At 49.5% G+C, this 23,568-nt stretch overlaps 1 protein-coding gene across 1 annotated transcript in view; it reads left to right on the top strand.

Annotated features, from left to right (window-relative positions):
• The first annotated feature begins 502 nt into the window (after window positions 1-502).
• Window positions 503-23,568, top strand: part of LOC141161432 (uncharacterized) — a 29,987-nt gene continuing 6,921 nt past the window's right edge. The window contains exons 1-3 of the mRNA XM_073646240.1: window positions 503-597; window positions 15,202-15,610; window positions 16,795-16,818. Of these exons, the coding sequence (XP_073502341.1) occupies window positions 15,508-15,610; window positions 16,795-16,818 (127 nt within the window). The 5' untranslated portion in view covers window positions 503-597; window positions 15,202-15,507. The remainder of the gene's footprint in view (window positions 598-15,201; window positions 15,611-16,794; window positions 16,819-23,568) is intronic.

Raw genomic sequence — 23,568 nt, forward strand, 5'->3', positions numbered from 1 at the left:
TTGGACATGGTAGCATCCGAAACCCGCTGTGTATGCCTCAACTATGGTCTGCTGGGTCTGTTTATATGCCTCCCTCGTTGTGGAGCACTTCGCACAGTGTGTGCTAACACCAGTCTCCTTGCAGATCCCCCAGATCTACAGGGATGAGTAGTATTCCACTGTTGTCACCAATATGTGAAGACATGGGATCTTCCATGGGCGTAATACTACTCAGACAACACAGGGTGAGGGTAAAACAGTGTGGCAATACTTTATTGAACCACAAAACAAGCAATAAACACATAGAACAGTCCCAGCAAATGCCCAAGATGGTACAACCACAGGCGGATTATAATGAGGGCAATCTGGGGTACCGCGCGGGGCCCGTGCCTCCGATGGGGCCCTTGGCCAGATTACCCTCATTATAATGTTTTCGGCAGAGGCAGGAGGTCCGCACTGTGCCTCAGATGCCGGCCGGCCACATCACAGGGAGGCAGATGCCCCCTGCATGCTGTGTGCTGCGTCTCTAGAGCTGACGTCATACAGCAGCGCCTGGAGATGCTTCATCCTGCTGGAGAGGAGCACCGGCATCAGACTTCAATGAATGGCGGTAATGCGGTAAATATGAGGTCTGGGGAGGATGTCTGGAGTGAGGAGGGGGCTGCAGGACGCTGCTCCCCTCCTGATGAGTGCACACAGGATTCCATACTGTCAGTTCAGCGCCCGCTCTGATAGGGCTCATTGTGACTTATTGCAGGACATTGACCTTTGCTGCAGATCAGGTCACTCTGGGTCATCAGCTCCAGTGTCACCAGATCTGCAGGAAAATTCAAAGCCCTGCAATAAATCACACTGAGCCCCAGCAGAGCGACCACAGATATCAGCAGACCGGATCCTGCACTGACTGATCAACCCTGAACCTACAGGACGTCACATACTATACTGCTCCATATATAATATGTGAGGTCCTGTGTGCAGGTCCAGGTGTGATCAGTACAGTGTATATCCCTGTAAATAATATATCACATCCAGTATACAGATTAGTGTATGGTATACTGTGGTACAGACGTCAGATGGGATATAACAATGTGTATAGTATATAACATCTAATGTCTGTATCACAGTACATCATACTAGCTATTGAACCCGTTCTACGCCCGAGTGGCAAGCTTTTTTATTGCTATGTGATCCCCGATCCTGGCCCTCTATCCTAGTATATGCTCCCCCACCCTGGTCACCCATCCCGTTATCTGCTCCCAAATCCTGGTATATACTCCTCCATCCTGGTATATGCTCCTCCATCCTGGTATATGCTCCCCAATCCTGGCCCCCTATCCTGGTATATGCTCCCCCACCCTGGTCACCCATCCTGGTATCGGCTCCCCAATCCTGGTATATACTCTTCCATCCTGGTATATGCTACCCAATCCTGGTCTCCTACCCTGGTATATGCTCCCCCATCCTGGTCTCCTATCCTGGTATATGCCCCCCCATCCTGGTATGTGCTCCCCCATCCAGGTCCCCCATTCTAGTATATGCTTCCCCATCCTGGGCCCCCTATCCTGGTATATTCTCCCCTATCCTGGTCCATGCTCCCCCCCATCCTGGTATATGCTGGCCCATCCTGGTCCTTGCTCCCCCCCCATCCTGGTATATTCTCCCCTTCCTGGTCCCCTATCCTGGTATATACTTCCCCCCATCTTGTTTCCCTATCCTGGTCCATACTCCCCCCCTCATCCTGGTTCATGCTCTCCAATCCTGGTATATGCTTCCCAGTTCTGGTCCCCCATCCTGATTTGTGCTCCCCCATCCATAATTAAATAAAAAAACACTCCTACTTGCCTTTCCACTGCTCCACTGCAGTGCATCACCTGCGTTATTTTACTAAAATGGCACCGGAATCGGCACCCACGCATATCGCGATAACCGGTTTCATTTTAATGAATACAATTGTGCAGAGTGTATTCAACAAAATGGTGCCAGAGTACGCGCATGCGCATACCACGCTGTCCATTTTGTTGAAGACACTGTGCATATTTGTCTTCACTAAAATAGCGCTGAAAATCGCGCTATGCGCGTACGCTGATCTTGGCGCCACACTACTCCCACGGCCTCTCCAGAGATGACAGGACCCAACAGGTGTGTGTTTATGGTGCCGGAGATCGTGGTATGCGCTCAGTGCTTATGCATACAGTGATCTCCGGCGCCACACTCCTCATCCTTGTCTGGGATGTGTCTTTCTGTCTGCCGCCAGAATGTGCAGGTATTGCGCTTGCGCAGTCTATAGAGACTTCTGACAGAAGGACACATCCCTGATTATACTATAGATACCAGTCATGTATTGTCATATAGACTGTACAGGGCCATACCTAGGGGAATGAGGGGGGGCATGTTACCTGGGTACAGCCATCAGGGGGGGCATATGACAGGGTACAGCAGTCAGGGGGGGCATGTGACAGGGTACAGCCGTCAGGGGGCGCCTTCGGGCCACCTCATGCGGTGGTCAGAGGTGTCTCCCAGGCAGCTGCATTTTGCATTCGACCATTCTCTGAGCTGGCTGTGGAACTGACAGTTGATCAGAGAAGGGAGCTATGTACGGGCTCATACTACATACAGGGGGCTATGTGGGGGCTCATACTGTATACAGGGGGCTATGTGGGGGCTCATACTGTATCTAGGAGCTATGTGGGGGCTCATACTGTATCTAGGAGGCTATGTGGGGGCTCATACTGTATCTAGGAAGATATGTGGGGGCTCATACTGTATTTAGGAGGCTATGTGGGGGCTCATACTGTATCTAGGGAGCTATGTGGGGGCTCATACTGTATCTAGGAGGCTATGTGGGGGCTCATACTGTATCTAGGAGGCTATGTTGGGGCTCATACTGTATCTAGGAAGCTATGTGGGGGCTCATACTGTATCTAGGAGGCTATGTGGGGGCTCATACTGTATCTAGGAGTCTATGTGGGGGCTCATACTGTATCTAGGGAGCCATGTGGGGGCTCATACTGTATCTAGGACTCTATGTTGGGGCTCATACGGTATCTAGGAGGCTATGTGGGGGCTCATACTGTATCTAGGAGGCTATGTGGGGGCTCATACTGTATCTAGGGGGATGTCAGCATACTTAATTCTGCTCAATATTAAGTCATACAATTAATAGAATTATTTTTTATTATTTTGTTAATATTATTAATATTGAGCAGAATTAATTTCAGCCTCTTGGTTCGGCCTGTACAACAGTCACGGTGTCTCATGTGGCCCCTTTGGGAAAATTAATCTCCCACCCTGCTCTTATTATGTATAGCGCTATGTTATGTATAGGGCTGTACATAATGGAAAAAAAATTCCATCATTTTCTGTCTACAGCTGTGACCAAAGCATCGGTGTGTTAGTCACATGACCTATCACCTGATCTATCAAAGGGGATCATGTGACATGTCACGTGATAAATCTGGTACCTGGGGGGGTCCCGCGCCTTCTAAACTGCCCGGGGCCCTGGCTACTCCTCCGTCTATAAGTTACTCATTGTTCTTCTATAAGCAGACTTTGTGCCTCTTACTTCCATGTGGGTCTTCCCCATGTGTCCTGCCGCCAGCACGTGCCATGGCTCTGGCGTCACGTGGTCCTCACCTCCGGCAGGTCTGGGTTCTGGCAGAACCTGTCCTTCCAGGTCCCGATCAATGAGGCTTCTCACCCAGAGATCCAGGAGCAGCGATGAGAAGAAGATAATTGTTCTTCCTGTGATCTGCGCCAATTACTCCTCTGCTGTAATGAGATGTTTCCACTAATCATCCTGGGTACTTACCTACTGAGCCACCTGACAGCTGAATCTTCTATCTTATCTGGAGAATATAAGGATCTGATCCTTTATTGTCTGTAAGACAGAAAGAAAAGTAATAAAAATTGTACATCAAAGTGAATATACTTGGGCTGACAGACATTGCAGATGCGGTTTATCACTGCTCACCACTAGGGGGCGACTATCTGAAAGAGGCCAAGGAGGGATCCAGGCAGGAATCCTATAGGGAGCGCATCCTGACCCCAGCTGAGAAGTGATACAAGTCAGTATACCTGGTGGTCTTGGGCAGTGAAAAGGTAAAGTCAGTATACCTGGTGGTCTAGGGCAATGAAGGGGTAAAGTCAGTATACCTGGTGGTCTAGGGCAGTGAAAAGGTAAAGACAGTATACCTGGTGGTCTATGGCAGTGAAGGGGTAAAGTCAGTATACCTGGTGGTCTAGGGCAGTGAAGGGGTAAAGTCAGTATACCTGGTGGTCTAGGGCAGTGAAAAGGTAAAGTCAGTATACCTGATGGTCTTGGGCAGTGAAAAGGTAAAGACAGTATACCTGGTAGTCTAGGGCAATGAAGGGGTAAAGTCAGTATACCTGGTGGTCTAGGACAATGAAGCGGTAAAGTCAGTATACCTGGTGGTCTAGGGCAATGAAGCGGTAAAGTCAGTATACCTGATGGTCTAGGGCAATGAAGCGGTAAAGTCAGTATACCTGGTGGTCTAGGGCAATGAAGGGGTAAAGTCAGTATACCTGGTGGTCTAGGGCAATGAAGCGGTAAAGTCAGTATACCTGATGGTCTTGGGCAGTGAAAAGGTAAATGCAGTATACCTGGTGGTCTTGGGCAGTGAAAAGGTAAAGTCAGTATACCTGGTGGTCTAGGGCAATGAAGGGGTAAAGTTAGTATACCTGGTGGTCTTGGGCAATGAAGGGGTAAAGTCAGTATACCTGGTGGTCTAGTGCAGTGAAAAGGTAAAGTCAGTATACCTGGTGGTCTTGGGCAGTGAAAAGGAAAAGACAGTATACCTGGTGGTCTATAGCAAAGAAGGGGTAAAGTCAGTATACCTGATGGTCTAGGGCAATGAAGCGGTAAAGTCAGTATACCTGGTGGTCTAGTGCAGTGAAAAGGTAAAGTCAGTATACCTGGTGGTCTTGGGCAGTGAAAAGGAAAAGTCAGTATACCTGGTGGTCTATAGCAAAGAAGGGGTAAAGTCAGTATACCTGATGGTCTAGGGCAATGAAGCGGTAAAGTCAGTATACCTGATGGTCTTGGGCAGTGAAAAGGTAAAGTCAGTATACCTGGTGGTCTAGGGCAATGAAGCGGTAAAGTCAGTATACCTGGTGGTCTAGGGCAGTGAATAGGTAAAGTCAGTATACCTGGTGGTCTTGAGCAGTGAAAAGGTAAAGTCAGTATACCTGGTGGTCTTGGGCAGTGAAAAGGTAAAGTCAGTATACCTGGTGGTCTTGAGCAGTGAAAAGGTAAAGTCAGTATACCTGGTGGTCTTGGGCAGTGAAAAGGTAAAGTCAGCATACCTGGTGGTCTAGGGCAGTGAATAGGTAAAGTCAGTATACCTGGTGGTCTTGAGCAGTGAAAAGGTAAAGTCAGTATACCTGGTGGTCTTGGGCAGTGAATAGGTAAAGTCATTATACCTGGTGGTCTAGGGCAGTGAATAGGTAAAGTCAGTATACCTGGTGGTCTTGGGCAGTGAATAGGTAAAGTCAGTATACCTGGTGGTCTAGTGCAGTGAAAAGGTAAAGTCAGCATACCTGGTGGTCTTGGGCAGTGAATAGGTAAGGTCAGTATACCTGGTGGTCTAGGGCAGTGAAAAGGTAAAGTCAGTATACCTGGTGGTCTAGGGCAGTGAATAGGTAAAGTCAGTATACCTGGTGGTCTTGAGCAGTGAATAGGTAAAGTCAGTATACCTGGTGGTCTAGGGCAGTGAATAGGTAAAGTCAGTATACCTGGTGGTCTTGGGCAGTGAAAAGGTAAAGTCAGTATACCTGGTGGTCTTGAGCAGTGAAAAGGTAAAGTCAGTATACCTGGTGGTATAGGGCAGTGAAAAGGTAAAGTCAGTATACCTGGTGGTCTAGGACAATGAAGGGGTAAAGTCAGTATACCTGGTGGTCTAGGGCAGTGAAAAGGTAAAGTCAGTATACCTGGTGGTCTAGGACAATGAAGGGGTAAAGTCAGTATACCTGGTGGTCTAGGGCAGTGAAAAGGTAAAGTCAGTATACCTGGTGGTATAGGGCAGTGAAAAGGTAAAGTCAGTATACCTGGTGGTGTAGGACAGTGAAAAGGTAAAGTCAGTATACCTGGTGGTCTAGGACAATGAAGGGGTAAAGTCAGTATACCTGGTGGTCTAGGGCAGTGAAAAGGTAAAGTCAGTATACCTGGTGGTCTAGGGCATTGAAAAGGTAAAGACAGTATACCTGGTGGTCTAGGGCAATGAAGGGGTAAAGTCAGTATACCTGGTGGTGTAGGACAGTGAAAAGGTAAAGTCAGTATACCTGGTGGTCTAGGGCATTGAAAAGGTAAAGACAGTATACCTGGTGGTCTAGGGCAGTGAAAAGGTAAAGTCAGTGACGCGCCCCTGGGCCTGTGTCGCGCTGCGTTGCGCACGCGGGAGCCTACCCGGAGCCGGATCAGTGGAGGGTTGTAGTCTCGTGGCGGTGACCCGGTCCGTGCCCAGGGAGTCAAACTAGACGGCAGTCTGTTAGTAGTAAATAGTTGATGACTACGCCACCCGTTGAGTGCAGCCAGGGAGCTGCTGCTGCGGGGCAGACCGCTGAGGCCGGTGGTAGGATTGTGCAGCGTGATAGTATAACCCCCAACGGGAGGGGTATGGCCTCAGGGCAGCCGACGTGGATGATGGGGGTAGCAGGAACCACTCAGAGACGGTACGGTGTAGTTCAGGGTCTTTACTGGTAACAACGACAGACCCTCCCGGAGTACTTGCTAGCAAACGGGGCCTGGTCAGTCTTTGAGCAGATGGGATCTCCCCTGGCCAGGCGTAGTTGTAGGCCTCCCAAACTGACTGTACTCTTCTGGCTACCTTGCTAGAAGCTGATGTAAGTAGCCCACGTCCCTGAGTGTACCGTGTGGTGCTCACCCGTATGGCCGGTGACTCGGGGCCTTCTAATGGCTTCCGCTCCACGATGGCGGTGCTGGTCCCACGCGTGTGACCGTGCCTTCGGGCTTCTGGGCCAGAGGACCTGAAATCCCCTGCCTGACGGATTCTGCTGCTAGGTAGGAGTTAGTCCCCACAGCCTCGGACTCCGGGTCCGGTAAAGAATCTTCTTAGTCAGGGCGAGCTCTGCAGCTGCCAGCCCCTGACTCCTTGTAACTCTGCTGTTTCCTATGCTGCTTCTTGTCTCCACTCTCCTTGTCTGACTCACCCTGCCTCAGCCCCGGGTTTATACAGGGGAAGTTCTTCCCCTCCCAAGACTGGGCAGGAGGTGTGGCATGCACAGGATCCCTGACCAAAGGACCTCCCACCTGCTCTCAGACATAACATTACATTACTGTGGAAAACCAGACCCCTGGGGTGCCACATTCCCCCCTAGTGAAATTTAGTACTCCGGGACTAAACACATTTAGAAAAACATAACAAAGTATAACAATAACAATACTATAAGAAAAACACATAAGATGGTTACGGCGTGTCCGCAACCGGATGCAGTCTTTGAAGAAAAGCAAAGGTGTCCATTTCACCAACACAGGGAGACGTAACCAGGTAGGGGTCTGTCCTACCCCGAGTCCTTAACAGTCTCTAGTCCATCCTGGGTTACGCTCCAACTATATACAAGGATTCCCGGTAAATCCACCAAGGTTTCCTAAAAACAACTGGAAACACAAAATTATACACAAGCAACAATACACAGATAAACATAAATAAAACTATTTTTACACTTCAAATTCTCCAGCGTGCGGGTAACTGGCCTCTAGTGGCCCTAGTGGACCTACGGAGCTGACTGTCTGGCCCTGAACTACAGGGTGTAGGAGCTGTCAAGGGTAAACTGGGCAGCTGTCTACCGGCTCTTTGTCTCACTAGGGGTACGGCAGGCTCACTATAAGCAGAGGGTTGATTCTCCTGTTCTACTCGTGTGGAGTCTTCTGCCTCCTGGACCGGCTGTTCTTCCAGCTCTACCCGTTGCTCCGTAGGTTCTTGGGATGATGGTTGGAGGAAGGTGAGTACGGGTACCACAACTGCACCATTGACTTGAGTCCAAGACCGAGGGAAGTCCCCGAGCACGGTACTAACCATATCTTCCCTTTCTCCCACGGGTCGATGGTCTTCTTGTTCCTCTTCAGGGTTCCTCAGTTGTTCGGGACACTTCTTCAGGTGGTCCCGGGATACAATGGCTGTGGTTTCCCCTCCGTCTTTACTGATGGTACAGACCTTCGGGTTCTCGTGGCTTGAGGGCAGTACGGTGTACGGGTCCTTCTCCCACTGGTCATCCAACTTGTGGAGCCGTCTTTTCCTCTTCAAGACCTGCTCTCCGGGTACCAGGGGAACAGCGGGAGCATACTGGTTGTAAGTCTTCTCTTGTCTTTCCCTAGCCTGACAGAGACTTCGCTCCACACTCTCTTGTACTCTCCGGTACTGCTGCTGCCTCTCTGTGTCCCAGTCTGTTTCTGGTGAAGTGTCCTCAGGTGTCAGGACTCCCATTTCCAGGTCAACAGGTAACTTACCAGGTCTCGCCCTCATTAGGTAAGCCGGGGTACAGTTGGTGGAACCTACCGGGATGTGGTTGTATAGGTCCACCAGATCGGGCAACTTCTCAGGCCACAGACTGCGTTCTTCCAGGGGCAATGTCTTTAGAAGATCCATTACCACCTGGTTCATTTTTTCACAAAGTCCATTAGTTTGCGGATGGTAGGGTGTCGTCCTTATCTTCCGGCAGCCATACAGATTGCAGAATTCCTGGAAGACCTCCGCTTCAAAGGCAGGTCCCTGGTCCGTCAGCACTTGGTCCGGGTACCCGTGTGGACGGCAGAAGTGCTGCTGGAAGGCTCTAGCTGCTGTTTGAGCCGTTAAGTCCTTGACGGGGACAACAACCAAGAACCGGGAGTAATGATCCACGATGGTTAACGCGTAGACGTAGCCACTTCTGCTTGGGGTCAGTTTTACATGATCCAAGGCTACCAGTTCCAACGGTTGCCGGGTGACGATGGACTGCAGGGGAGTCTTCTGGCTGGCCCGATCCTTCCTTCTCAGATTGCACGGGCCACAGTCTCTGCACCACTTCTCGATGGTTCCCCTCATGCCTACCCAGTGGAACCGCTCGCGCAGCAGGAACTCCAGCTTTTTCCACCCGAAGTGTCCAGCTCCATCGTGGTATGCCTCCATCACCATGGCTGCGTCTCTTCGTGGCACCACTACTTGCCAGAGTAGTTCATGCGTCCGGGAGTTGACCATTCTGCGGCACAACTTCCCCTTGTAAAGGAATAGTCGACTCTTCTCCGCCCATAGTTGTTTGGCTTCCTCCGGAGCGTCTGGTTCAAGGCGAGCCTCCGGCCGAGTCAGCATCTCCTTCACCAGTCGGACGGCAGGGTCGCTGTCTTGCGTTTCCGCCCAGTTGTAGTGGGGTAAGGGGTTCAACGTAGCAGCCTGCTTACCCCTTACCCGGTGGGAATACTGGATAGTCCCATGACGGTGGAACTCAGGGAGTTCAACTTCTTCCAGTCCCTCCGGATCTTCTCCTTCGTCCGGCAGGTTGGGCATCCTGGACAGGGCATCCGCGTTAGTATTGGAGCGTCCTGCCCGGTATTTGATTGTGAACTCGTAGTTGGACAGACGGGCCATCCACCTCTGCTCCAGGGCACCGAGTCTTGCCGTGTCCAGGTGTGTCAACGGGTTGTTATCCGTGTATACGGTGAACCGGGAAGAAGCGAGGTAATGCCTAAAGCGCTCGGTGACTGCCCATACCACGGCCAGGAACTCTAGCTTAAATGAGCTGTAATTCTCGGGGTTCCTTTCGGTGGGTCGCAGTTTTCGGCTGGCATAGGAGATTACTCGTTCTCTCCCCTGCTGAATCTGGGACAGTACGGCTCCTAGCCCGATGTTACTGGCGTCGGTGTAGAGGATGAAGGGCTGGCTATAGTCCGGGTACGCCAAGATTTCATCCCCCGTGAGGGCCATCTTCAGCTGGCGGAAGGACTCTTCTTCTAGCTCTTCCCATTTGAAGGGCGGCTTCTGGTTCTTGGCCTTTCGGGACTGGCCTATCAGGAGGTCCTGCATAGGCGCTGCCTTTTTGGTGAAACCAGGAATAAACCTTCGGTAGTAGCCTACCAACCCTAGGAACTGCCGCACTTCTTTTACGCTGGAGGGGCTTGGCCATCCCTTAATTGCGGTGATCTTATCGGGGTCGGGAGCCACTCCGTCAGCGCTCACCACGTGTCCCAGGTATTGCACCTTTGGTTTCAGGAGGTGACACTTGGAGGGTTTCACCTTTAGGCCGTAACTCGCCAGAGCTTCGAACACCTCCGCCAGGTGTTTCAGGCGGTCCTCATAAGTTTTGGAGTATACGATGACATCGTCCAGGTACAACAGGACCGTCTCGAAGTTTCTGTGGCCCAGACAGCACTCCATTAATCGTTGGAAGGTTCCTGGGGCGTTGCAGAGTCCGAACGGCATGCAGGTGAACTCGCTAAGTCCCATCGGGGTGGTGAATGCGGTCTTCTCCCGGTCCGCCTTTGCTACAGGAACCTGCCAGTACCCGCTAGTGAGATCCAAGGTAGAGAAGAAGTTAGCAGATCTTAAAGCAGCCAATGACTCCTCTATCCTTGGTAAGGGGTACGCATCCTTTTGTGTGATACGGTTGATTTTCCGGTAATCTACACACATCCTCATGGTGTTGTCTTTCTTTTTGACTAAAACTAGTGGGGCTGCCCAGGGGCTACAGCTATCCCGGATTACCCCAGCCTCCTTCATGTCTCTAAGCATCCCCTTGGCGTGTTGGTAATGTGCAGGGGGTACGGGTCGATACCTCTCTTTTATGGGAGGATGATCTCCCGTGGGGATGCGGTGTTCTACCCCCTTGACTCGCCCGAAGTCTAACGGGTGTTTACTAAACACTCTCTCATACTCTTGAACCACCCGATAGACTCCTTGTTTCTGATGTGAGGGAGTGGAATCAGTACCCAAATGTAGTTGCTGACACCAGTCCTCCATGTCTTTCTTAGAGCCGTTACCTTCCTCCGGGTGAGATGGAGGCAAGGGTTCCACAGATTGTATAGAATTTTGATTAGTGGTATATAATTTGGCTAGCGTGGCATACCGGGGCAGGTACACTTCCCTCTCCCCGATATTTATTATGCGAATGGGCACCCTCCCATGGCGTACATTGACCACCCCACGGGCTGTCAAAATGGTGGGCCTACTGTCTGAGTAAACTGGTTCTACCATTGCCTGGTAATCTCTACCTCTCAGACCAATAGCTGCCCGGCACCAAATCATCATTTCACTTTTTGGGGGCATGGCAATAGGAAAAGGGTCACACATTCTTACGCTACCAATCTCACCGCCGGAGAGTTCCACTTGTTGCCGTTGCATCAGTGCCCGGATCTCTTTCTGGAGCACCCGCTGCTCGCCGGAGCTGGCGTTCTTGGCAACCTGCTGTAAAAGGAAAATCACCTCTGCAAGACAATTTTCAATTACGTTAGTTCCTAGAGTTATTTTTGGGTGACTCTCATGTTTATCAATATCTACAATGATCAGTCCCTGTGCGGCCAGTTCGACTCTACCGATTTTGAGGGTCACCTCTTTAAATCCGATCTGTGGCACGGGCTGGCCATTGCTGGCGATGATACTCAAGTCGTCGTCAGGGTAACGGGTAATATCCGAGTCATTCCAGTACTGCTTGAAGAGCACGTACGGGATGGTGGTGACCTGTGACCCGGTATCCAGTAGGGCACTCATGGGAATGCCATCCAGTACCACAGGCAAGACTGGACGTCCTCCCACATATCTGTCGCGCCAGTTCGATGGGCCTGGTGATCTTTTTCCTGGGGGTTGGCCCTCTACCCCAGGTTGTGCCCGTTTAAAGAACAGTACCTTGCCATATGTCCAGGTTGATTGCAGCGGCGGCAGATGGGTCGTCCGTCCTCGCTGTATCGGTCACTGGGTCTTCCTCTGGCCGGTGGGGTCCTCCTTGGTCGACGCCACGGGATGTCCTCCGGTCCGGACGCCAGCTGGATCTTCCCTGGGGTGGAAACCTGTAAAGACTGCACAGTTCGGGTTAGCGCAGCAACGCTCTTAGCTAGCTCTTGGACCTGATGGTGTAGGTCTGGAGCCGGGTCATTGTCCAAAGCCTGCGCATCAGCTCCCACAGGCCCTGCCGACAAGGGCGCCGCCTCCTGGTGGTAAGTGATAGCTGGGCGCCTGTGGGTAACAACGCCACCCGGTGCTGGTTCTCGGAGCACCCGGATAGCTCTATCCTTGAACTGTGCAAAGTCCAGATGGGGATCCTGTAAGGCCATTGCCCGCAACTGGGTTCGGTGGGCATTGCAATATAAACCCTCTATAAATTGTTCAGTCAATAGCCTGTCCTCGTTTCCCACCCCATCAGGGTCGGTCTGCTTTATGGCCCTCAGGGCCTCTTGTAGGTTTAGTGCATAGTCCCTTATACTCTCATGCGCTCGCTGCTTGCACCCGTAGAATCTAAGCTTAATCTCGGCTGAGGTGCGGGTATCAAAGGTGTCCTTCAGCCGGGTTAGTATCCCTGCGACAGTCTTCCTCCCAGGTGGCCAGGATTTTACTTCCCTTTTGGCTGCCCCGGTTAGTTGGGCCACCAGGATGCTCACTTTTTGCTCTTCTGTGAGGGGGTACACCTGGAAGAGGCTATCCAGCTTTTCTCTAAAGTCATGCAAGGTATGTGACTCCCCTGAGTACTGGGGTAGCCAAGCTGCTCCCGGGATATAGGGCATGGTGAAGGGCATAACTGCAGCAGCGGTAGCGCTGGCGGGGGTTGAGGCAGTGAAGCTCTCCTCCGTATCCGACATCTTCCTCCCCCCTAGTGGACCGTGGCCTACCTTGCGATGATCCTCTTCCGTAGGCCGCGGCTCCGCAGTGGATCGTCAGGGTTGAGGACCTTCCGTCACGCTCCTGTGACGTCGGCGTCTGCTGGGCTCCTTCCAGGACCTTACGCAACGTCCGGACGTGAGGCGGGGCTTCAGTTCTCGCGCGCTTTCGGAGTCCACGCCCCTCTTCTTCCCGCGCGGCGTCCTCAAGATGGCGTCCAATGGCGGGAAAACTCCACGGATGGCGGGAAGAAGGTCGAAGATGGCGCCGGATGGCGGGAAAACTTCGCGGATGGCGGGAAGAAGGTAGAAGATGGCGCCGGATGGCGGGAAACCTTCACCACTGGTAAGTTTGAACAGTCTTTGCTTTTCAGGCACGCAGTACCCGGTGGTTGCGGGCACGAGATCCTGCCGACTACGCCAAAGTTGACGCGCCCCTGGGCCTGTGTCGCGCTGCGTTGCGCACGCGGGAGCCTACCCGGAGCCGGATCAGTGGAGGGTTGTAGTCTCGTGGCGGTGACCCGGTCCGTGCCCAGGGAGTCAAACTAGACGGCAGTCTGTTAGTAGTAAATAGTTGATGACTACGCCACCCGTTGAGTGCAGCCAGGAAGCTGCTGCTGCAGGGCAGACCGCTGAGGCCGGTGGTAGGATTGTGCAGCGTGATAGTATAACCCCCAACGGGAGGGGTATGGCCTCAGGGCAGCCGACGTGGATGATGGGGGTAGCAGGAACCACTCAGAGACGGTACGGTGTAGTTCAGGGTCTTTACTGGTAACAACGACAGACCCTCCCGGAGTACTTGCTAGCAAACGGGGCCTGGTCAGTCTTTGAGCAGATGGGATCTCCCCTGGCCAGGCGTAGTTGTAGGCCTCCCAAACTGACTGTACTCTTCTGGCTACCTTGCTAGAAGCTGATGTAAGTAGCCCACGTCCCTGAGTGTACCGTGTGGTGCTCACCCGTATGGCCGGTGACTCGGGGCCTTCTAATGGCTTCCGCTCCACGATGGCGGTGCTGGTCCCACGCGTGTGACCGTGCCTTCGGGCTTCTGGGCCAGAGGACCTGAAATCCCCTGCCTGACGGATTCTGCTGCTAGGTAGGAGTTAGTCCCCACAGCCTCGGACTCCGGGTCCGGTAAAGAATCTTCTTAGTCAGGGCGAGCTCTGCAGCTGCCAGCCCCTGACTCCTTGTAACTCTGCTGTTTCCTATGCTGCTTCTTGTCTCCACTCTCCTTGTCTGACTCACCCTGCCTCAGCCCCGGGTTTATACAGGGGAAGTTCTTCCCCTCCCAAGACTGGGCAGGAGGTGTGGCATGCACAGGATCCCTGACCAAAGGACCTCCCACCTGCTCTCAGACATAACATTACATTACTGTGGAAAACCAGACCCCTGGGGTGCCACATCAGTATACCTGGTGGTCTAGGGCAGTGAAAAGGTAAAGTCAGTATACCTGGTGGTCTAGTGCAGTGAAAAGGTAAAGTCAGTATACCTGGTGGTCTAGGGCAGTGAAAAGGTAAAGTCAGTATACCTGGTGGTCTAGGGCAGTGAAAAGGTAAAGTCAGTATACCTGGTGGTCTAGGGCAATGAAAAGGTAAAGTCAGTATACCTGGTGGTCTAGGGCAGTGAATAGGTAAAGTCAGTATACCTGGTGGTCTAGGGCAGTGAAAAGGTAAAGTCATTATACCTGGTGGTCTAGGGCAATGAAGGGGTAAAGTCAGTATACCTGGTGGTCTGGGAATGTCACATTGTTCATTTCTAATTTCTTCAGTACTGGCTAAAATCAGGCAGAGTGTTTCAGGGGCGCTCTGCCCAATCATTGTGTCCCGATCTCCACTTTTATCTGAGTAGTTGTAGATTTTTAGCTTAGAGGGGATTGTGGTAATAGAGGGGGCTGAGGGTATCGGAAACCCCCCAAGTGCTCTCCTGGGAAGCATTACGTTATCACGGGCAGCACATCATGTCATGGGCTATTCTGGAGGGGAAAATCTGACAGTAACGCACGGCTGAGAATGATGGGGACTTTCATTATCCAGAATCATCAACAACATCTAGAAGAATGGAGCTGATTATCCTCCTCCTTACATAAGCGAGCAGCCGCTTCCTCCAGGTATTCTGGCCACAATGCACGAGTGTAGCCGCAGGCGTCTGTTCAGATGATGGAGTGTTGTCAGCCCTGATCCGTCCTCCCAGAAACATGTGCAAATCTCTAATAATGACTGACAAATTACAGAGCGTTCTGTGACTGCGCAACGTGACCCCAGAACAACATAGAGATGCCCACAATAGCCCAGTATACAGTGGGGGGCTCCATGTCTGATCACGTCATTAGATTATATCACAAGCACAATACCATATGCAAGTCAAAAGTGGTTTAAAAGTGGCCAATCAGATGACACCTAAAATGTTTTTGGCAGGTTCCCACAGCCTGACTGACACCGCCTCAGGGAGCCAGGAGGCTACAAAATGCAGGTGGAGACGGTGCAGCCAGTCATTCACCTGCTGGAGGAGGACAGGACACTGCTGGGGTCTACGAGGAGCGGCCACGAAGGCTGGAGGGCTAGAAGAGGCCCTTACAAAGATATAGAGGTAGAAGACTATATTGGGGCGAGGCGGGTGATGCCCATAGTCAGCCGCTCTCAGTGAGTCACCGGTGTGAAATATATCCAGTGAGGATCCTCCGAGCTCGGCACATTCCAGTTATTGAGGACACATCTGCTCTGATGATGGAGACCCATTGGCTGAGAAATGGTGTCCGATGTCTCCATGGACAAGGACAACCAGTGACCTGGAGGACCACCTCTGTCATTTTACTTCTAGCTCTAGGTGAGTGGTCACACATGACGGCTAATGTCATATTCTATGGTTACAGAGCTTCCTACATGTAAGACAAGGCTGCTTAGAGGCATTTGCCGAGGTGCCCTATTTCCTAGAGGGGACCCAAAGATTGCTAGAGTCTGGTCCTCCTACTGAGACAACATTGTGAGCCCCGATGGGGGCAGTGATGATGTCTGTAAAGCGGTGGAATTAATGGCGCTATGCAACATAAATAGGAGACCTCTCTGGACAGTATGTGACCTCAGGATGGTAGAGGTTATCTCCCAGGACAGTATGTGACCTCAGGATGGTAGAGTTATCTCCCAGGACAGTATGTGACCTCAGGATGGTAGAGGTTACCTCCCAGGACAGTATGTGACCTCAGGATGGTAGAGTTACCTCCCAGTACAGTATGTGACCTCAGGATGGTAGAGGTTACCTCCCAGGACAGTATGTGACCTCAGGATGGTAGAGGTTATCTCCCAGGACAGTATGTGACCTCAGGATGGTAGAGGTTACCTCCCAGGACAGTATGTGACCTCAGGATGGTAGAGGTTATCTCCCAGGACAGTATGTGACCTCAGGATGGTAGAGGTTATCTCCCAGGACAGTATGTGACCTCAGGATGGTAGAGTTACCTCTCAGGACAGTATGTGACCTCAGGATGGTAGAGGTTACCTCCCAGGACAGTATGTGACCTCAGGATGGTAGAGGTTACCTCCCAGGACAGTATGTGACCTCATGATGGTCGAGGTCACCTCCCAGGACAGTATGTGACCTCAGGATGGTAGAAGTTATCTCCCGGAACAGTATGTGACCTCACGATGGTAGAGGTTACCTCCCAGGACAGTATGTGACCTCAGGATGGTAGAGTTACCTCCCAGGACAGTATGTGACCTCAGGATGGTAGAGGTTACCTCCCAGGACAGTATGTGACCTCAGGATGGTAGAGGTTATCTCCCAGGACAGTATGTGACCTCAGGATGGTAGAGGTTACCTCCGAGGACAGTATTGGGGACCTTCTTCTCCATCTCTCTTCTCATACATTACATTTACACAATATTTCTTCATTCTGAATTCTACATTCTGTGATGATTCAGGGGAACAGGAAAAACTTATATCTGTTTTCATTGTATTATCAGTATCTTATATATCTGCTCAACAACTAACGGCTCATTGTTCTCATCCTCCAGGTATTGTGATGACAACAGATACAGGTATCTATCATCTATCTATTATCTATTATCTATCTATCATCTATCTATATATTTATCTATCATCTTTCTATTATCTATCTATTATCTATCATCTATCTATATATTTATCTATCATCTTTCTATTATCTATCTATCTATCATCTATCTATTATCTATCATCTATTTATTATCTATCTATCTATCATCTATCTATATATTATCTATCTATTTATCTGTCTATCTATCATCTATCTATTATCTATCATCTATCTATCATCTATCTATCATCTATTATCTATCTATCTATCATCTATTATCTATCTATCTATCTATCTATTGATCTATCATCTATCTATCTATCATCTATTATCTATCTATTATATCTATCATCTATCTATTATCTATCTATTATCTATCTATTGATCTATCATCTATCTATCATCTATCATCTATCTATTATCTATTATCTATCTATTATCTATCTATTATCTATCTATCATCTATCTATTATCTATCTATTATCTATCTATTATCTATCTATTTTCTATTATCTATCATCTATCATAGTCCAAGAAAAATAGAGGCAGCACTTCATAAATTCCAGTTTAATGTGGTACTTGGTACAAACCATTTATACATCCATATAAAGTGCACTGTGTAAACTACATGTCTGACTTTGTTCTCATTCAATTACATATATTTAATTTCATCATCCCTATAATTGAGTACATTAATATAGACATTGATTGGGCATAATTATATCATGTGCGGTTTATGTGCAATTCATATATCACATGTGTAGTTGAGAAGCCATTATAATATTATTAATGACTCTCCCCACCCTATTAAGTACTGCCACATAATCCACACAGTACTCAGTATGGTGGGGTAAGTCATTAATAATAAATGATTTCTATAAAGTTTAATAGAAATTGATATGTAATTGGAACACCTTTATATATGTCTGTATCACCATATCACATTGCTGGAAAAAGTCCCTCATTAGGGACGAAACGTTGCCACCTTTGACATGATGGGTCAATAAAACCACATAGACTTGTAATTTTTGGAGGGCTGCCTCTATTTTTCTTGAACTTATTTCAAGGTTTGGTATTGCCTGTGAGGCCCTGCACCCAACTATATCTTCTTCGCTATATTGCTAGTGCTGCACCTCTACAGTGGGTAAGGAAAGTATTCAGACCCCTTTAAAGGGGTTACCCGTTACTTTTTTTAAGTTGCCCAGCATGTGGGCATAAGTATCTCTGTAAATACCTTGTGTTGCAGATTATGCCTGTGAGTGGCGCTATCACTGGCCGCTCACAGGCATCACTTGACCCCCGGCTTTCGCCGGCTCTGACATCCGCTGACGTCACGACAAGTCCAGGCTACAGCCGAGGGTCCCTCTTCCACGTTCCACCGGTGGCTGATGGGTTGTGGGCAATGTTATTCCAATGCGTCACACCCGGCATCCACAGCACGCTCTGCCTCTCCCCATTCATTGGGAAAGCGCACAGTGGATGCTGGGTGTGACGCGGGGGGGTAACCTTGCCCACAACCCAGCAGCCACCGCGGGGACCCCAGCGCTGAGTTACTCCTCGCTTGTTGTGACGTCAGCTCGGGGTCACGTGCTGCCTGTGAGTGGCCACCGATAGCGCCGCTCACAGGCATTATCAGCAACACAAGGTATTTACAAATATACTTATGCCCACATGCTGAATTGGGCAATTTAAAAAAAAAGTACCAGACAACTTCTTTAAATTTTTCACTCTTTGTTTCATTGCAGCCATTTGGTAAATTCTAAAAAGTTCATTTTTTTTCTCAGTAAAGTCCACTCTGCACCCCATCTTGACTGAAAAAAAACAGAAATGTAGAAATTTTTGCAAATTTATTAAAAAAGAAAAACTGAAATATCCCATGGTCATAAGTATTCAGACCCTTTGATCAGTATTGAGTAGAAGCCCCCTTTTGAGCTAGTACAGCCATGAGTCTTCTTGGGAATGATGCAACAAGTTTTTCACACCTGGATCTGGGGATCCTCTGCCATTTTTCCTTGCAGATCCTCTCCAGTTCCGTCAGGTTGGATGGTGAATGTTGGTGGACGGCCATTTTCAGGTCTCTCCGGAGATGCTCAATTTGGTTTAGGTCAGGGCTCTGGCTGGGCCAGTCATGAATGGTCACAGAGTTGTTCTGAAGCCACTCCTTTGTTATTTTAGCTGTGTGCTTAGTGTCATTGTCTTGTTGGAAGGTGAACCTTTGGCCAAGTCTGAGGTCCAGAGCACTCTGGAAGAGGTTTTCATGCAGGATATCTCTGTACTTGACCGCATTCATGTTTCCTTCAATTGCAGCCAGTCGTCCTGTCCCTGCAGCTGAAAAACACCCCCATAGCATGATGCTGCCACCACCATGTTTCACTGTTGGGATTGTATTGGGCAGGTGATGAGCAATGCCTGTTTTCTCCACATATACCGCTTAGAATTATCACCAAAAAGTTCTATTTTCGTCTCATCAGACCAGAGAATCTCATTTCTCATAGTCTGGGAGTCCTTCATGTGTTTTTGAGCAAACTCTATGCAGGCTTTCATATGTCTTGCACTGAGGAGAGGCTTCTGTCGGGCCACTCTTCCATAAAGGCCCGACTGGTGGAGGGCTGCAGTGATAGTTGACTTTGTGGAACTTTCTTCCATCTCCCTACTGCATCTCTGGAGCTCAGCCACAGTGATCTTGGGGTTCTTCTTTACCTCTCTCACCAAGGCTCTTCTCCCACAATTGCTCAGTTTGGCTGGACGGCCAGGTCTAGGAAGACTTCTGGTGGTCCCAAACTTCTTCCATTTAAGGATTATGGAGGCCACTGTGCTCTTAGGAACCTTGAGTACTGCGAGTACTGCAGAAATTCTTTTGTAACCTGACCAGATCTGTGCCTTGCCACAATTCTGTCTCTGAGCTCCTTGGGCAGTTCCTTTGAGCTCATGATTCTCATTTGGTCTGACATGCACTGTGAGCTGTGAGGTCTTATATAGACAGGTGTGTACCTTTCCAAATCAAGTCCTATCAGTTTAATTAAACACAGCTGGACTCCAATGAAGGAGTAGAACCATCTCAAGGAGGATCACAAGGAAATGGACAGCATGTGACTTAAATATGAGTGTCTGAGCAAAGGGTCTGAATACTTATGACCATGTGACATTTCACTTTTTCTTAATAAATTTGCAAAAATTTCGACATTTCTGGGTTTTTTCAGTCAAGATGGGGTGCAGAGTGTACTTTAATGAGAAAAAAATTGAACTTTTTAGAATTTACAAAATGGCTGCAATGAAACAAACAGTGAATAATTTAAAGGGGTCTGAATACTTTCCGTACCCACTGTATTTTGCCAGTTATCTATCTATCCATCTATCTATCTATCTATCTATCTATCTATCTATCTATCTATTATTGTCAAGATTATCTCAACTCGGTAAGGTCACACCAAACCAGCTGCTGTGATCTCTGTGAACAGGTCTCTGCTGCCAGTTATTGGAAAACTAACAGTGAGCGTATGGCATATACACCTCCGGATTCCAACACATGGAATATATGTGTAATGCAGGTGTCAGAAATGCAACACGCAGAGACACGAAGTGAGGACCGTCAGAGATGTGTAAAAACAATTTATATATATATAACCAGGTTTTAAACAAGGGGTTTGTAACAAGAATGAACAGGTAATTTACAATAACAATGAACAATCTCCCAAAATAATGTGATGCGCCCTGGCGTGGGGTCACCACAGCAGTTCTTTAACTCCGTGAATGGCCCTAGCTGGGGTCACCGGTTATTCCTGCTAGGCCACAAGTCTTTTTCTAACAAAGTCAATTAAATATAGTCTGACTTTTTCCACTTTGCCTGTCTCCCTCCCAACCTGACATCCTAAACCCCACTGCCCCCGGTACCGTGGATGATCATTTGAAGTGTCGGCCCTGTTCAGCGATGCAGCTCCTCTGTTTCTGCTGGCGTGACTCCTCTGACGCACTTCTCTCTTATCTCCTGTTTGCTCGGCCATTGGAGGTGGTCTCTCGCGCCTTGGATAACGGGGTCCGGACCTTGTCGGTTGACGGACAGTGTCGGGTACTGTGAAGTCACTCAGTACCACAAGCAGATCCCGGCTCTCCTCAGCGGCCGCGGTGCTCGGGGGACCTCTGCGGTTAATCCTGCATTTGTTCACCGGCGTCCGCCTGTGCTACCTCGTAGGTCTCTGCCTCCGAACTGTCAGGCTGGTTTCCTCAGCGCATCCAGCGCGCGTCTCCTTCTCTCTGCAGCTTGGCTCCGAAATCACCTCTGGTTTGATGCGCTCGACCGTTATATTTAAAAACTCCTCACTGGACGTCACCTGACCGGGTCTCACGTTCAAATCTGTTCCCCCATCAACATTCCTAAGGCATCTTGGTTCCATTTGATTGCGGTCAACCAGCAGATGACAATAAGGCTTTTTGACTTCTATTACATTTGTATATACCCCCGTACAATCACTGCTAACTTCACAATAACCCAAGAAAGATTATTAGCTGCCACCACCAGTCGGGTGTTTTACAGGCTTACTAGACACCTGATTCTGGTTTTGGTAACGTATGGCTTCGGGGTGCAGTTTACTGAACACCAGGAACAGAACTGTTACATTTTATATTTAATCCAGAACGATAGTGTGGCGCCCCTGAGGGTTCAGTCGCCACAGAGGTACTGCATCTCACCCAGAGGTGTGGTATCTCACTCTCAGGTAAGGAAGGAGTACAGCTCAGGACCCTAACACCTGCATTCACTACATCAGATTTCAGAGGGCAGGGCGAGATTGCTCCTACGGGAGAGCACAGTCCCTGATCCCTGGCTGAAGTGGGGGGAACCACAGTAAGGGGGAACCATGTAGTGGGTGTGGGTGTAGGACGTAGATCAGGGGAGCACTTGAAAGGAAGCTGTATAAAAAGAGGGAACCATCTTAGATCAGTGTGTTCAGTCAGAGGAGGAAAGTAACAGGAGCAGAGGCTCTGTATGAGCTCTGCTTCAGAGGCGGGCCTAGCCAGTGAGGCCCAAGTCTGAGAGGAGAAGAAGAGAGGAGAGGGAGCAGGAAGGCTCCAGGAACAGAAGGGATCCCAGGGGTACGGGCAGTGCTGGAGGCCACCTGTACGTCCGAATCTGCTGGGAGGTGGAGGGGTCAGGCCAGAAGAAGGGAACCGGGTCCCTCAACTAGTAGAAGATTGCAAGTCTCAGCTAGAAACCGGAGGCAGCAGAACTTTATGTCCTGTAGCCACAAGTCCACACCAGTCTCACCGAGAAGGTAGCCATATAGGACCCAGGGGACGGAACATACGTCGCCCGCCAAGGCCCGCGGGTACCGGATTGGAGTCACAAGGTGTGAGGTGCAGAGAAGAGGCCAGAGAAAGGACACAGAAGGGGGTCCTGATAAGTACTCCGGAGCTATCTGGGGGTGGACTAAGCCCCTCACTGAGTAAGCACAGAACGATGTGGGTAATTACATTGAGCTCTGTAATCTGGACTGCAAAAAACTGTGAGTAAAGACCCTGGGACTGCACTATCTTGTCTCTGTGTTCCTTGCTGCGCCATCCCTCACTGCACTACAAAGCCCAGCACAACCACCAACATCCACACACTGCCCTGAAGCTAACTCTTCCTGTGGGGAGTAATAATACCCTTGCTGCAATACCACAAGCTTCAGAGGACTGTTCCGCAGTGGCGGCCCCCTTTAGCCGCACTCCACAGGTGGCGTAGTCGGACTCTTTCATAAAACTCATACATACAAAATCCCCTTGGATTGACCGCCCTGGGTCACGGACCGGGTCACCGCGACAGTGATTGCAACTCCCAGCATCTACCGGCCCGGCACTGGGTACCCCACGGCCCAGGGGGCGCATCAATAGACAGTGTTTATGAAAAATATACAAAAGATTTTACATAGAGCACGAAACAATACAGAATATACAGTTACTTAAAATAAAAGGATAAACCAAGAAAACTTACTAGACCTGATGTCACAGCAATGACTTCAAATTTCGGGAGGGAGGCTCTCCCAAGGAAAAAAACAGACAGTGAACTGTGCCTCCTTGTACTGACATGCACAAAAGTTGGCAGTTGCCTTTTATTAGCTCCTAAGTTACACCAACACATCGCTTTTTCATTACTTCTACAGGGTTGGACTTTTCAGTTTCAGAAAATTATTAGGTTCCCTAAATTGACTATATCTTTGCCTCGGAAAGTGGCATGTGCTCGATATCAACGTCATCTTTTTTATCATGATTTTATCTTTATATAGAGACCAAATACGCCAGGTGAAACTATGCTTTGCATACTTTTCTAAAGCCGACAAAGACATTCCAATAATGTAGTTTATAAAGTTCTTATCTCGGTCATAAATCTGCCCCACTTTCCTGAAGTTAACAGCCGGTAAGTCCTGAGCTCAGGCCCCACTACAGGGATCCCAGTGGATGCATGCATGCAAATAGCAGGAAGAGTTTGGCGCCAAACACAGTTTCTCAATTAAAGACATTGGTTGTAGGCAGGTTTGGGTAAACCTTTCCTAGAGACTCCCCCCAGTGGTGAGATTGTGTATAGTTAGAATAACAGTATTGTAAAGGTAGAGAGTTGTTAAGTTTGTTAACTGTTGTGCTACACCACTGCACGGGCCACTTTGTGCATCCATCTGATTACATCATTCCTCTAGGTAACACGCGGTTACCGCATTAGGCTGGACCACTGGGTAGACAAATTATAGTTCTTTTGTTAGTA

This window comes from Phyllobates terribilis, unplaced genomic scaffold (genome assembly GCF_046119375.1).
Source record: "Phyllobates terribilis strain yellow unplaced genomic scaffold, ASM4611937v1 Scaffold_9__5_contigs__length_417890890, whole genome shotgun sequence".
Lineage (NCBI taxonomy): Eukaryota > Metazoa > Chordata > Amphibia > Anura > Dendrobatidae > Phyllobates > Phyllobates terribilis.